At 43.2% G+C, this 16,247-nt stretch overlaps 1 protein-coding gene across 1 annotated transcript in view; it reads left to right on the forward strand.

The window, feature by feature from the left end:
- Positions 1 to 791: 791 nt before the first annotated feature.
- MCCC2 (methylcrotonyl-CoA carboxylase subunit 2) overlaps positions 792 to 16,247 on the forward strand; it is a 43,608-nt gene continuing 28,152 nt past the window's right edge. The window contains exons 1-7 of the mRNA XM_057402707.1: positions 792 to 832; positions 1,257 to 1,368; positions 5,440 to 5,506; positions 12,569 to 12,653; positions 12,899 to 13,000; positions 13,589 to 13,716; positions 14,972 to 15,084. Of these exons, the coding sequence (XP_057258690.1) occupies positions 792 to 832; positions 1,257 to 1,368; positions 5,440 to 5,506; positions 12,569 to 12,653; positions 12,899 to 13,000; positions 13,589 to 13,716; positions 14,972 to 15,084 (648 nt within the window). The remainder of the gene's footprint in view (positions 833 to 1,256; positions 1,369 to 5,439; positions 5,507 to 12,568; positions 12,654 to 12,898; positions 13,001 to 13,588; positions 13,717 to 14,971; positions 15,085 to 16,247) is intronic.

Here is a 16,247-nt window from a genome sequence, read left to right on the forward strand (position 1 = left end):
ATAGTATCTTGTCCTTTGCCTAATCCATACAACTTGAAATGTTTATCTAAATATTGTCTTACTTGTAAATGTTAAGACATAGATTTATCTATACATAAAGGGCCATATATTGTATATCTTGCAGATGTTATTTTATGTATGCATTAGATTCTAGATACATGTGGCTTGTTTTAATCACTTGCACTTATAAGAGACTAAAACAGATTTGTGGGGAGTCACTATAAAATAATTGCCCTAAATACTTTGAAATGATAACCATTCCACATTTAGCTCTATACATTTTAGCTTGCATTCTTATTATAAGATAAAAAAACCCACCCAATTAGTTTCATGACTAATATTTAAGGTGCCTTATCTACCTGTTAGTTTGGGCTACGCACATTTTTTTTCCCCTGCAGTAAGTCACATGCACTTTGTTAGAGGGTTTTGGATTTGTTTGGATTTTTTTTTTCCTTAAGAACAAATTTAATTTGAATAAAGATAAGACCACTTTGTGTTCTGTTTGTGTATGAAAGTTTTATAATGGTGAAGTAGGTAAGAACAGGTAGAAATCTCAATCCCTATTAGTTCAGCATTTCTGTGAAGATGTGGCATAAGACTGCTTTGCTTAGAGTTGTCCAACATCCTGTATTGCTTCTTATATCTGTTTCAAAGAAAGTAGTCATATTCTCTGCTATGAATCATGTGAATAAATTATTTTATATTGCCTCTGTATCCCTTTCTTGGAATATCATTTGTAGTTTTTAAATGCTCATAGGTATAGTAAGTTAATGAAACTGTAGGCTAAGTAGATGGCTGAAGCTCTGACTGCAGCACTGGGGTGGACGCGGTGGTAACAGACTAAGTACATTTGAACAGGGGTTATGTGGTGGGTGTCTCTGGTTTGAGGTTATGTTTTAGCATACAGCCTAATTGATTTTGTACCAGGCTTCACACTGCTTTCTCTGTGTAAATACAAAATAAAACTGGAATGCTGGAAAACAGCAAAGCTTTCACACAAGGGACAATAGAAAAAAAAAATAAATGATCTGTCCCTCTTGCTGTAGCATCTCAGCCGTTCTGCAGGTAACAAAAGGGCTAGGGCTCTTCGGGGGTGCACAAATCTGTAACCCCGTCTGGGAACAAAAGGCTTCCAACGGAAGTTCTTCAGCGTTGTCTTGCAGCCTGGGCCCGGGGGGGGGGGGGGGGGGTTGCGGTACTCTGTCGCCGACCGGCAAAGGGAAAGCCTTTAGCGTTGTTGAGTTCGGTTCTCACAGTCACAGCCGCGACCGGCGGCACGGGGCACCGCAGGTAACAGCCCGCGGCTACCGGGGTGAAGCGGTGGCAGCGGTGGGGTCGCCCCCCGACGCGGGCTCCGCTGTCTACCAGGTAGGCCAGCCCGGGCCCCCTGCCGCCTGCTGGGTCGCCGACGGGAGACTCCGGTGGGGAGCCATGGGCGGGCAGCGGTGTCCACCCCCGGGATCTGCGGGAGTCCAGATCTGGTCTTCCCGCTGCTAGGGCGGCCGGGCTGGGAGCTGACGCTGCCGGCCTAGCCCCGGCCTGCAACTCGGCGGCATCCCACTTCCTCACCCTCGTGTGGCGAGCCGGCCGCCTGCTGAGGGGAGGCCCCATCCGCGAGATGCAGGCTGCGAGGGGCAGCGGAACTCGGCGGCGAGTGGGCCTCGGGGTCACTGCTTCGGTGGCGCTGTGGTGTGGGTGCGGCAGCGGCGTTACAGCTGGTGTGACCGCGGCCGTGCCACGCACCGTCTGCGGTCAGCCCGGGGTCGCCTCGCACGGCTCGGTTTTACCGCGCTGCTGACCGGCGCCTTCAGTGCTGAGGTCCCTAGCTCATGCTGAGCGCAGAGGTGCCACGAAAGAGACTTTGGGTTTGTACTGTCGGCTGCTTCAGTATGGATGTTTTTACCTGTCTTATTTTTAAATCAGAATGCCAGCAGCAGCAGAAGAAATCATGTTTGGAACCATAGGTCGCATTCCACTTGTCTTCATGAAGAAAACAGTACTTGTGTCTGGTGTAAATTGTTTTGTTTTTTTTTTCATGGGACATTACTAGCACAGAAAAACATGGAATGGTCTGGTTTGGAAGGGGCCTTAAAGCTAATCTAGTCCCAACCTCCTGCAACAGCATGGAGCCCACCTTCCACTAGACCAGACTGGTCCAAGCCCCATGCAACCTGGCCTTAAACACTGCCAGGGATGGTGCAGCCACAGCTTCTCTGGGCAGCCTGTGCAAGTGCCTCACCACCCTCACAGGGAAGAGCTTCTTCCTTATATCTAATCTGAATCTCCCCTTTGTCATCTTAAAGCCATTCTCCCTTGTCCTGTCAGTACATGCCCTTGTAAAAAGTCCGTCTCCAGACACCATGCAGGACCCCTTTAGTCACTGGAAGCTGCACTAAGGTCTCTCCAGAGCCTCTCTTCTTCAGGCCAAACAAGTCCAACTCTTTCAGCCTGTTTTTCCATAGCAGAGGTGCTCCAGCCCCCTGATCGTCTCCGTGGCCTTCTCTGGAGTCGCTCCAACAGCTCCATGTTCCTCTTGTGTTGAGGGCCCTAGAGCTGGATGTAGTACTGCAGGGGGAAGTCTCACCAGAGCAGAGCAGAGAGGGAGAGTCTCCTCCCTTGACCTGTTGCTGATGCAACACACCGTATCAGCTGCATCGTATTTATATTGTCGTCATCATGTTCAAGAAAAAAATTGGGTTACAGTTTAGGCTGAGAAAAACACAACTTTGGTGTGGATCAAAACTGGCAGGAGGGCATGCATTTGCTTTCACGTTTGTTCCAAGTCAAATATCAAACGGCAAGTGAAGCAACTCTTTCTGACTTAAATGGTGCCTTTGGTTCTGCGTTTGGTTTTGCAGAAACTAAAGTTGGGGACCGAAGTTAGGTGACTTAGAAACTTCTGTGGAATTTCAGTATGTGTTTATATATACCCATGTACAAAACTTGTGCATGTGGAGTGGGTGTATATATATATATGTGTGTGTGTGCATATTTGTGTTTAGCGTACCAAAACTCCCAAGAAGTAGTATTTTAATAAATGCGTTTGCTCAGCTAAGCTGTTGTTAGGTTTGTGTTTGTGAGTGTGTATCTTTCAATCTCAAAAGCAAGGCTCGGTAAAGTAGCTAATGGTGTTAATATTTGGTGGAAATAATTTACAGAGCACTGTAAACACATGTGGTGCTTTACAGACACAGATGTCCCTGCTATGAGGCACTTCACCATCTGAAACAAAAGTGATACAGGGAATAAAGGTGCAAACACATGAAGGCATAAGGATATGTGTTAAAGGTCTTGTCTTCTTTAGCTAATGTTTGTGTTTTCTGGCTGTGAATTCAGCCAGGCACCTTTACCTTCATAATATAAACTCTTTTTCAAACCAGTCAAGTGAAAATGCAATCTAAAGAGAGTCTGAATTCTGGGAAATCTGTGTGAATATTCCAGGGTTTAGATTTTGCAGCCACTTAGTTCATGTAGCAGTAATTCAGTTAGCCTGTGTAATAACTGCAGGATTAGTCTCTAGGTTTTGACTCTTGTTTTTTCTTTAATGTTTCTAGAAGCCCTCATGTTAACAGCAGGATTTTACAGAACTTACTGGTGCAAGGGCAAGTTTCCAGAACAACTTGTGTCACTTCACTGGCCTTTTTGTCATTAATTAATGAAAAGCTCACAAATATATGGTGGAACTAACACGGTTGTTTCTGAGAGGAGCCTTTTCTGTGTGTATTCAAAACCTACTGTAAGATTCCAGGGCATGTTTTCCTTTGTAAAGTCTAATGATGCTGTGTTCTGGTTAAAGGCACGAAAGATAAGGCTAGAAATTAAGTGAGTTTAAGCAACTGTAATATTTGAATACACTGTTTTTTTTTAAAGATTATCTGAATCGTCCTTTCACAGTGTTTTATGTAGAGTAGCTAAAGTAGCTACCGTAATTTGTTAATTCAGAAGCTAGTAAGCCTGTGATTGCAATTGCTGTGCCCCTTTTAATTTGCTTTGCCATTTTTAGCTGGGTTTATTTGGTTTGGTTTTTTTCTATGTTAAAGGTGAATTTTTAAGCTCAGTACTGTGTGCAAAAAGTAAGTGTATTTAGAGAAAACAGGCTGAGTGGACAAAGCGAATCAGGGAAAATACATGCGTAATGCTGCGAAGTGAGCCAGCTGGGCAAGCTGAACACATACAGTAGAAGTGGGTGTTGTGACAACTGCAGATTTTTGAAAGTGTGGAATTACAATGGCTGTTTCACAGACTTTTCACGGGGAAAAACAGTTAACTTGTAAACAGTGTCTTTTGCAAAGGATTAAAAGTAGGTTTTAGTTCCTTCAGTGCTGCTGGTGGTTGTGTGGCCACAGTAGCTGCTGTAGTCTCTCCTAGGAGCATCAGAGTCAAGTTAACATGACATGTCTTGTTTTGTTCTTAGCTTTTGGGATACTGCCACAGTGATGAAACTGGCTTGAATGCAGTGTCTGTGTACGTGGTTTTATTCCTTCCTCCTTTGCATCTTGGTGCCTTTCAGTGACCAACACACAGCTGAACAAACTTAAACTGCGACACTTGTTGTCTTTAGGGGAAATCTTAATTGTGAGTGTTTGAGTCTGAATATAAAGAGTCACCAGATTTTTATTTTTTCTGTCAAAGTAGACTCTAACATCTTCTAAATGAGAATTAGATAAGGCAGTATGATTTTATTTTCTTAATGCAGCAGTTACTATATGTATCTGGAATTTCACTTTTTGGAGAGGTAACATAGCTATTTGGGAAAAAAAAACAAAAACAAACCAAAAATTTAAGCTTGACTTTTAATTTGTAAGAAATGGTAAACAACTGCTGTAATAAGCACACAGAGCTTCTGATAGAAGTTGTGAGCTCAGTACTGGATCAGTCATATTGAGAACTAAGAAGACCAGACTTTTATGTTTTTTAAAAGCTTTATCTCTGTGTTCTACCTGAACAAGAATATAAAAACATTAACCAAATTCTATTTGGTCTAGGTCATTCATCTTTTGGTATAAAACACAAAATAAGACATAAAGACATATAACAGACATAAATTAGCATAATTAATTTAATAATTAGCATAAATGAATTTAATCCACATGATGCTTTTTACAAAACTAGATTAAAAAAGCAAACCTGTAAAATAGCACTTCAACTCTATAATGGATAATTCTGGTTTTATTTATTAAATTTGGAACTAGACTTTTACAACCCTAACATGCTCAGAGTTTTTTAGTGTTTTTATTAAATGCGTTGGGATGCGTGAGGAAAGACAATACATAGGTAGAAATGTTATTACTTAAAAGACAATACAGATTTGTTTAATAGTATTTAATAAGGTAAAGTGAAATTTGGAAGAGAAATAAATCTTGAACCTTCTATGCTTTATTAAAAAGCAGTACTGTCATTCTTGATTAAACATAAAATGCTGTTTTGTTCTCCACTTAGGAAAACTATGAACGAATGAAAGCGCTGGTAACTGAACTCCAACAGCAAGCAGAAAAAATCAGATTAGGTAAGTATGGTAGATTTTAGAACACGTGCTCTAAACACTGGTTTAGTTTCATCCAAAAAACAGTTTAGTTTTTATAGATGTATCTTCATCAATCAGTTCATTCAGATACAGCGTACTTGCTGGATTATAGTAGTCATGCTGAAATTTTAGCCATCTATTTTAATCTAGATTTACCACCTCATGACATCTGAAAATCTTAAAAAGTTTATGTACAAGCTGGTTCAAAATTTAGTTGTTGGTTTGTTGAGATTTTTTTTTTTTTAAAGCAACTCAGGCTAGCTAAGAAAAATGTCCATACCACTAGCACTTCTTTATTTACCGCAATATCAAGTGTTTTATCATGCTTTTTTGCTTGCCAGTTGAACATCAGAGCAATATCGTAATGCAAGCAAATCCATAAGTTACTGAAAGCAGACATAAATAAAAACAAGACTGATTAGTCAAATGGAAGATTAATTTCATTGTCAGAGGGGCAAAAAGTAAGCAGGAAGGTAGTGAAAACTGGATATTTAGAATTGGTTAATTTTTAATCATTAAAATCTTAATGGAATGTATGCTTCTAATGGCAGTAATTTTTGAAAATAGGGTTATTAATAAAAGGCTTTTACTGATAAGCACTTCACCTGCTTCCTTGCTTCATCCACTGCTGCCTGCTTTTGTGACAGATTGGTTTGGCTAATGTGATTCTGTTCAAGTTGCATGTCAGTCTCTTCATGTGGAAAGAGGATTTTCATAGGATTATAGAGTCATTTAGGCTGGAAAAAACCTTTGAGATCATCGAGTCTAGCAGTTAACCCAGCATTGCCAAGTCCACCACTAAACCATGTCCCTAAGCAGAACACCTGCAAGTCTCTTAAATGCCTTCAGGAATGTGACTCAGCCACTTCCCTGAGCAGCCTGTTCCTGTGCTTGACAACCTTTTTGGTGAAGAGATTTTTCCAGATATCCAGTTTAACCCACACCCCCCCCGTGGGGAGCAATTTGACACCATTTCCTCTCATCGTATTTCTTGGGAGAAGAGACCAACCTCACCTCACTACAATCTCCTTTCAGGAAGTTGTAGAGAGCAATAAGGTCCCTCCTTAGCCTTCTCTTCTCCAGACTAACACACCCCACCCCCTCCCCCTTTCCCTCAGCCGTTCTTCATCAGACTTGTGCTCCAGACCCTTCACCAGCTTCGCTGCCCTTCTCTGGACCCACTCCAGCGCCTCAATGTCTCTCTTATAGTGAGGGGCCCAGAACTGAACACAGGATTTGAGGTGCAGCCTCACCAGTGCAGTACAGGGGGATGATCACTGCCCTGGCCCCGCTGGCCACGCTATTGCCGATACAGGCCAGGATACTGTTGGCCTTCTTGACTGCCTGGGCACAAGCTGGCTCATGTTCAGCCATCAGTCAGCACCTCCAGGCCCTTTTCCATGAGTAGCTTTCCAGCCATTCTTCCCTAAGCCTGTAGTGTTGCACAGGGTTATTGTGGCCCAAGTGCAGGACCCAGCCTTGTTGAGCTTCATACTACTGGCCACAGTCCATCAGTCCAGCCTGTCCACATCCCCCTGTAGAGCCTTTGTACTCTCAAAGGGATACCCCTAACTTGGTGTCATTTGCATATTACTGAGGGTGTACTTGATCTCCTCATCCAGATCACTAATACAGATATTAAACAGAACTGGCTCCAGTACTGAGCCCTGGGGAACACCGGTTGTGGCCAGCAACCAGCTGGATTTAACTCCATTCACCACAATACTTTGGGCCCAGCTGTCTGGCCAGTTTTTTACCCAGCAAAGAGTACATGCATCCAAGCCGTGAGCAGCCAGTTTCTCCTTAGGAATGTTGGGGGAAGTAGTGTTAAAGACTACTAAATTCCAGGTAAACAACACCCACAGCCTTTCCCTCATCCACTAAGTGGGTCACCTTGCCATAGAAAGGCTTGTGTGTGTCTCAGTGGTGTAGCAGGTCACTCATCATTTCCCCTTGGATTATGGGGGGGGTTCATTTTGCTCCCAATCCCGGTCTCCCAGTTCAGTGTGCTGAGTACCCAGAGAGCAACAGGTCTTACTGATAAAGGCTGAGGCATTAAGTATCTAAGCCTTTTCCTCATCCTTTGTCACTATGTTTCCACCTGCATTCAGTAGAGGATGGAGACTTTTCTTAGCCCTACTTCTGCTAAAAACATTTTTTATAGTTTTTTAGGTCAGGGTCTTTTAAAAGACCTTAGCTGTATTTGTGCTGGCAAACAAAAGCTAGTCTGTAATAGTTTGTAAGATTGAAATCTGTTTCATTGTTTTAAGACTACCTGAATTAAGTATAGTTTACTGTAATTAATGTGGACAATAAAATTAAAATGGTTTATAATTGCTTAACTTTGCTGCCAGAGATTGAACACGCAGCTTTAATTCTTCTCTTCTTGTTTCCACCGTAATGCTGTTTGCTCTTCATGGTTTCTTATATAATGCAGTGTCTTTTATGGCTTTGGAATAAAGCACAGTTAAGATTTTGTGCTTAGTCTTTTTCTTGCTGTGCAGCAAAGCTCCAGGATATCCTGAGGAGATGCTGAAACACTTGGACTACCTCTGTCTTTTACTGGGTATAGAGACTTCAGCAATTCCCTGTGTGGCCCGTGAGATAATGATGATTGCCATCTTCACTGCTGTTTTCCTGTTCTTGCCTGTTACATAATAGTAGGACAAGAACATGGCCCTCATCTTTCTTCCATCTAGGTAGCTCCACCAGGGTGTTAATACACTATTTTGAGTGACATCAGTCGAGCTTGCTTTGCCCATCATTTAAGTATGAGAGGAATTAGGTACTTATGTTGAATACATCTGAAGGATAAGTGCAACGCCTTTTTTCTTAGTAAAAGCTGTCTTTCAGAGGATGAGCTCTTGCTTAAGGTCTTTGTAAGGAATATAATGAATGCTTCTGTCGTGGTTTAAACCCAGTCAGGTAATTCGTTCGCTCACTTCCCCCCCTTTCTTGCCCTCCCCCTGCTCTCAGAGGGACGGAGAGGAGAATCAAAAGAATGCAACTCCCACGGGTTGAGATAAGAACAGTTTAGTAACTAAGGTATAACACAAATCACTACTGCTACCACCAATGATAATAATGATAAAGGAAATAACAAGGGAACAGAATACAACACCTCACCACCCACTGACCGATAACTCGCCCCCAAGCCCGACCAAGCTCCGACCGATACCTCCTCCAACCCTGCAGTCTCCCAGCCCTTCCGGCTAACTCCCAGTTACATCCTGGGCATGACGTGCTGTGGTATGGAATAGCTCTTTGGTCAGTTTGGGTCAGGTGTCCTGTCTCTGCTTCCTCCTGGCTTCCCCTCCTCCCTGGCAGAGCATGAGGCTCACAAAGTCCTTGGCCAAACCAAAACATCTCTATCAGCTCTGTTCCCGAGCTGAAAGTCAAAACACTGCACTGCACCAGCTACCAAGGAGGAGAAACATGACTGCTACTGCTGAACCCAGGACATTATCCACCCCTTATTCCATACCATTCACGTCATGCTCAGATCCCACATTTTCAATATACCATCACTCTTATCTTGGTGCACTCTTATCTTAGTGCATGGACCAGTCCCTATAAAGCTGCTGCGTCCATCTGGTCCATGTCAGGCTCCATCTCTTGTAACAGTCTTCCAGAGCAGGAGAGACTGTGTGCAGTGTTCACACTCGTGAATAACCTGGGCAATAGTGTCCATTGTTAAGTCCACCCCTCGATCATGAGTCCATCTCTGTGTTGCATCTCTGCTCTGATGGCCTGAAGTGCCATGGGCCCACCAGGCTTAAAATAATTCACTGTCCCCTTCAGCAGTTTCTGCAGCTTGTTGCTGGGGACTCCATACAGCTGCCTTCCATCTCTGACGCTTCCAAAGCACTGGAGGGGCCCAGTGGACTAGATACTTGACCATACTGTCCCACACACCCTGCCACTCATGACTGTCCAGCCTTGGGGAAAACCTCTTGGTCCCCCTATATTGTTGTCTAACCCCAGACAAGACCCAAACCTGACTCTGCTTAACTTTTGAGATCAGACAAAATGGTTGTGGGTAGAACACAGCCTGTGTGTGTGCCAACATGCTGATCCCCATCACAATCAGCAGGCAGGTCCCAAGGATACCCAAAGGCCATTCAGAGCCTTCAGAACTCTCAAACGATGCTGCTGTGCTTGTCACTGGGGCTGGTGTAGCTGCTGTGCTTGCCGGCTCTCCCACCACCGGCTTCTCTTTTCCTGAGTCCAGCTCTTCCTCCTCTGCCTTGCTGGGAAGTGCTGCGTGGTCTCCTGCATCCTCCTGGGGCTCGGCGGGTGGCTGCCGGGGAATGCTCTCGGCCGTCGCGGGGCTCGGCTCCTCCGCGGGGCTCGGCTCCTCCGCGGGGCTCGGCTCCTCCGCGGGGCTCGGCTCTTCCGCGGGGCTCGGCTCCTCCGCCGCCTTCTCCCGCTGCTCGGCAGCCGCTTCCTTCTGCTCCTCGACCGCCCCGGCCTCCTCCACCGGCAGCCGTCCCCTGGCGGCCTCCGGCCCCGCTCCCGCCGTCGCTTGGTCCCCGGGGCCGCTCTCCCGGGCCGCTTCAGCAGCCGCCGGCTCCCGGGACCGCTCCCCCTCAGTTCCCCGCAGCCTCACGAAGATGGAGAGTAGGGCGAGGGCCAGGACGGTGAAGAGCAGCCGGACGGCCAGGTACAAGTCCACGGCCACGTCCGTCCCGCCCTGCTGCTGGAGCCCGCCCGTATTACAAGCCATTGCCATAAAGCACAGTGAGACAAGAACCTTAGCCCAGGCCCCACACTTGATAAACACTAACACAGCAAATACCGGCTCTACGTAAGTTACAACGGTCTGAAGCTGTGAAATCAAGAAGAACAACTCTGATACCCAATAAATCAGCATTGTGACGAATGACTATTAATCCAGTCAAATCTGTCGTTATCTCAACCCTTCGTGCCCCACGTTGGGCGCCAAAAAGAACTGTCGTGGTTTAAACCCAGTCAGGTAATTCGTTCGCTCACTTCCCCCCCTTTCTTGCCCTCCCCCTGCTCTCAGAGGGACGGAGAGGAGAATCAAAAGAATGCAACTCCCACGGGTTGAGATAAGAACAGTTTAGTAACTAAGGTATAACACAAATCACTACTGCTACCACCAATGATAATAATGATAAAGGAAATAACAAGGGAACAGAATACAACACCTCACCACCCACTGACCGATAACTCGCCCCCCAAGCCCGACCAAGCTCCGACCGATACCTCCTCCAACCCTGCAGTCTCCCAGCCCTTCCGGCTAACTCCCAGTTACATCCTGGGCATGACGTGCTGTGGTATGGAATAGCTCTTTGGTCAGTTTGGGTCAGGTGTCCTGTCTCTGCTTCCTCCTGGCTTCCCCTCCTCCCTGGCAGAGCATGAGGCTCACAAAGTCCTTGGCCAAACCAAAACATCTCTATCAGCTCTGTTCCCGAGCTGAAAGTCAAAACACTGCACTGCACCAGCTACCAAGGAGGAGAAACATGACTGCTACTGCTGAACCCAGGACAGCTTCATTCTTTGTTTTCTGTTTCAGTGGATAAGGCTTTTGTGAACCCATATCCCGTTCTACTGAGTAATCCTCAGCTGTGCAACAAGAAGGTGGCCCCTGCCATCACAGAATTTATAGGCTATGATAAATTACAACAGATGGATTTCTGATAACAAGCACAAGAAGCGACTTGAGATACTTCTAGTTTCTGTGACTAACATAGCATATCAGCAGCCACAGTGAAGTTCTTATAGACATTATTGTAAAGGAGAAATTAAAGAAAGGATTTCAAATTAAATGTCTCCAAATTTGTTCCATTGCCAGGGGTGCTGCTTCTCAGTCTGCAGAATAGACGTCATCTTAGGGTAAAGCAAAGGTCTGGATCTTGGTCAAGAAATATTCAGTAGAATGGCTACAAGGCCTGGAGGGCAAGCATTTATGACTAGTTTGTAAAGAGCAGGAATGTACAGAGATGCATGAAGTCACAGAATGGGAAATTATTTTCACAGCATCACTGTGGGTGTAAATGGGAAAGGCAAGATGGAGGTCAGGAAAAATATTGTAGATGGGGGATGCTGAGAATTTGGATGAGAGTATTAGCTCTGTAGGTGGATATGAGAGGTTGTATCTTAAGAAACTTGTTCAGAAATTCTCAAGATTTAGATTTAGGCTGGATACACAGACCTAATGAACAGGCTCAATCAGAAATAAATTGTGGAGTTTCTGGTATGCCTGATGGGTAGGAAATAATGTGCGTAGTGATCAAGGAAGGAGGTGAGCATAAACGCTTGAAAGGCAGGCTTAAAAGCTCTGTTTCAGTGGTGCTTAGATGACAAAGAGACCTTGAAGTCTCAGGAAAAATGTTATCAAAATAGCACTTTTTTATTTTGGACAGAGGAGACAGACTGATGAGGTGGATCAGTGATCTGTCTACATGGAGAGACAATGTTTGTATAAGCTGTTGTAAAGAGGCTGAAGTGTGTCAACAAATCTTAGGTACTGAATGACAGAAAGCTCTAGAGAGCAAAAGATATGATTTAGGATGACCTCAAATAAAGGGTTGAAATGAAGCAAAGATACACTTGATATTAAATGCTGTCTGAATGAGCAATTCTTACAGTTTTGGAGTGATCTAAGAAAATGAATCCAGATTGTGTTGAGTCTTTCAAGACTGGAATCAGCATAGCTATTTTGAACCAATTTGGGGGAACAGTAAGTAGTTCTTACTGCTGTGCCTTTGTGTGTTCGTGTTTTTAGCCCTTTGGTTTGTTGCCAAGCAGTGGGGGAAGGTTTCAGACAGCTATTTATTAAAATATGTACCTCAAGACTACTATCAAAAATGAGGGGGAAAATGGAGTAGATTCTGAAAAGTGAGCTTTCTTATCAGTATCTTAAATCTGTTTGAAGTAGAAACCATTATTTATTAAATTTGTTGCTAAGGTCCATACTTCAAAACTGGGAACTCATCAGTGCTTCCATTTGAAGTTTTAATATAAGTGGTGATTTATCTGTGTCCTTTGTAAATTTAACAATTTACTACTGTATCACAGGAGGTGGAGAAAAAGCTCGTAAGCTTCACACATCAAGAGGAAAACTCTTACCCAGAGAGAGAATTGACAGGCTTATTGATCCTGGGTAGGTATTTTGGTTTTTAAAAAACATTTCTCTTTTGTGGGTAGGTACCCCAATAGACTTGTTTTTTCTTTAAATTCCATAAACACTGGCAAATTAACACAGTGGAGATTTTACAGTGTTCTTCAAAATAGTCACCTCTCTTAAAAAAAAAATCTTGTTTTTAAAAATTTAACCTTTTAAATGAGATTCAGTGACAAATTTGGCCAATTCATTTTTAAAATTGCCTTCTGTTTGTCATCATTCAGGTCTCCATTCTTGGAGTTCTCCCAGTTTGCAGGTTACCAGTTGTATGGTAATGAAGAGGTACCAGCAGCAGGCATTATCACAGGCATTGGACGAGTATCTGGGTGAGAGATACCAGTGATCTATATTACTGATGATATGAAATGGAAGGAGGTATAATTTTGTTCAGTTTCCAGTATTAAGCTATTAGCACTTTTTAGTCTTTCAGTTTTTGACCCAGAAAAAATCATCAGTGTTGGTATCTTAATTTATTCAGTCTTAGTTAAAAGAAAGTGATTTTGTATGTTTTTTTTTTAGTTAGTGTATCCCATATTAAAGTGGAACACATACAGAGTTTCCGGTGTCCAATGAAGGAAAGAGATTAGTGTATCACTAAATACCTACAGCAATTTAAAAAAAAATGGGTGGTATCTGAGGCTTAGAATTAATTTTGCTCACTAAAGATACCTCCAAAACTGATGTTGAAATTAAATATGATGCTACTGAGCTTTGTTTTAGGGAGTTAAGGGACTGTGAAACAGGACATGATAGTGCTGAGACTGCAGTTACAGTGTTCATTTGATGGGGTACAGGTGAGGAGGACTCTGAGCATCAGGACTTTGAGAGTCCATGGCATGTTGCAGATCTTAACCAACAGACATACTTACTCATTAGAAATATTTTTCTCTCTCATAAGGTTGTTTTATTTTTAGGGTGGAATGCTTGATTGTTGCTAATGATGCTACTGTCAAAGGTGGTACTTATTATCCCATCACTGTTAAGAAACATTTACGAGCTCAAGAAATTGCAATGCAAAACCATCTCCCTTGCCTGTATTTGGGTAAGTTCCACTGCAGAAATAGCAGATGTCCTTTGTTAAGGGGAGCTGGGCATGTCTAGATAAGATGCTGCTTCTTTAAATAAACATTTTGGAGATTGATGTGTCCCCAGATCTGACTAACCAGGTATGTATTTTAGACGCACAAACTCGAATGTATTTTTACCAGTACTGTGTGACCTCTGCGAATTGGTGGCAAGTCTTAACTGGAGGGTACCCATAGCTTCTCAACACTCTATTCTGCACTGCTGTAAGGCTGGGTTCATAAGGAACAAACATAATTATGCCATTGTATCACTTACTCCTTTCCCTTATGTTGTGCGATCAAGAGGGAGTGTTTCGTTGACATGCAAGTTTCATGCCATTTGAACTGCCTTTTCCCTCTGTGTTAGCTTCCTAGATGTTAATTCTGATGCAGACACCTGATGTTACTGACGTGGGCATCTTCTTTTATGTTAAGGGATGGCCCATTTCACAACACTGGTTTGTTGGCCACGTTGGAGCTTGTCTTGATGTTGATTTGGGAGAATGGTTCTGCAACGGCAGGGCTAGGAATGAACATCGTGCTTCAAGACAAAGCTGAATGTAGGGCATTAATGGCTGCAGTCATGAAACATGAGAATGTGCATGTGGACTGCTGCTCATAGGTGAAAATATATTGCCAGGAGCCAGAGTTCTCATAGATGCTTGGCCTCCCTCTGCATTTCCTTCTAGTCTCCTGTCCTTTTTCGGAGTCTTACAACATGATGTAATTCCCTTATTTGGGAGTGGAAAGGTAGATGCAGTTGGGGACCTGTAAGCCAGAGGCAAGGACACATAATAAATGAAGGTTCCTCGAGATAGTGTAAGATCTTTGGTATGTCTGAATAATCAAGGCATGAAAGTACACATGATACACTTCCTGAGCTCAAGTGTTGCCCTTTCTGGAACTTGTGAGAGAATTGCAATAGAATAATTGAGTTAAAGTTGTACATTGAAAATGTTCTTAGTTTAAGTGTTTTGCAGTAAGATGAGTTTAGAAGGTTGTATAGGGAGGTGTGATTGCATCTCTTAGCATACTTGAATTTGTTTTGCATTAGAATGGATGTTATTTGTGTGTATGGACATTACTATTTTTCTTTTTTCTGTCAAGAGTATTCTAATATACCTAGATTCATAGTGATAATAATTGGTGTGTATTTTGAAACATGCAGATACTTTGTTAAAAACATGGATAACACTGTTCAAAGACGTGTTAATACGTTTTCATTTACTGTAGTTGATTCAGGAGGAGCAAATTTACCTCGGCAAGCTGAAGTATTTCCAGATCGAGATCATTTTGGCCGTATTTTCTATAATCAAGCAGTCATGTCCTCACAAGGAATCCCACAGGTAATTTGCTTTTATTTCAGAATGAAATGTACTAATTAGTTTTTATGCCTGCTGCCTTTATCTGGTTTCATGCTTTGTTTTAGACAGCACTGTGTTGTGCTGACCTAATGGCCCAGTCTGGAGACTGGAGGCACTGTAAACACAATAACGGTCCACAAGAAGTCATTTATAGTTTTGAAGAAACTATCTTCTTTCTTTGCTTAGTATTAATGACATGACCTACCTGCTTCTCTCTTGGAGTGGGAGGGGAAAAAGACTTGACAACATGGTAGGTAGGGCCATATGAAGAAGCATTAGGAAATCTCTTGCAACAGTTATCATTCTGCATCAACGCTGTAAAGGTGAGGACCCCTTTGATGATGGCTAGTAAATGAGACATACATTCTACTGATAGGGGTATGCATATACTTATATATCCATTTTATATACTGATGTGCTGTAGGATAAAACTGCCCTAAGAATGAGGTTATTTTCTAATATATTAACAATGCATAGAATTAGTATTAGTCACAGTTCCTGGATTTAGAAGTGGTTTTGTGTCGTGGGTGTTTCAGGAGTGCATTGGGGTCAGTTCTTTGACGCAGATAGAGTGCTAGGGGAAGTGCGCTTCTGAATCTATTAGTCATGAAGAATGTAGGCCTTTTGAGGATGTGACTGCTAATGGCAGCTTTGTCTGCAGTGAAAGTGGAGGGCAGAGTATAAGGTCCCAATGGAGGTGAGGAAGGCAGGTAGCAGGATGAAGACGCTCGACTTCAGGAGAGTAGTCTTGGGCTTGTTAAGGGAATTGTCAGCAGGGACCTGAGAGAGGCTGCCAGGAAGGGTGGAGGAAACTTGTCTTCGAAGGTAACCTCCTTCAAATAAAGAAAATGCTTCAGGAAAGCAGACAGTCGGGTCATTCATACAGAATTGTCAAGTCAGTCATCTCCCAGCCTCTTCATATGGTTGCATAGCCCTCTCATTTACCAGCCTTGTACTCCCGCTTGCAGGCTAAAGAGTTCAAGCTTACTTAGTTGTTACTCCTACAGAAAGTGTTCAATACCTGTGACAGTCTTAGTTTACCTTTTCTCAGGTCTCGTTATATTTTTTTGAGATGAAGGAGTCAGACTGCACTGCTCAATGTGTCAACTAATGATGGGTATATACAAAATAGCATAATGATATGT

This window comes from Pezoporus wallicus, unplaced genomic scaffold (genome assembly GCF_028554395.1).
Source record: "Pezoporus wallicus isolate ANWC-B61680 ecotype Strahan unplaced genomic scaffold, APGP_CSIRO_Pwel_v1 contig_8566, whole genome shotgun sequence".
Lineage (NCBI taxonomy): Eukaryota > Metazoa > Chordata > Aves > Psittaciformes > Psittacidae > Pezoporus > Pezoporus wallicus.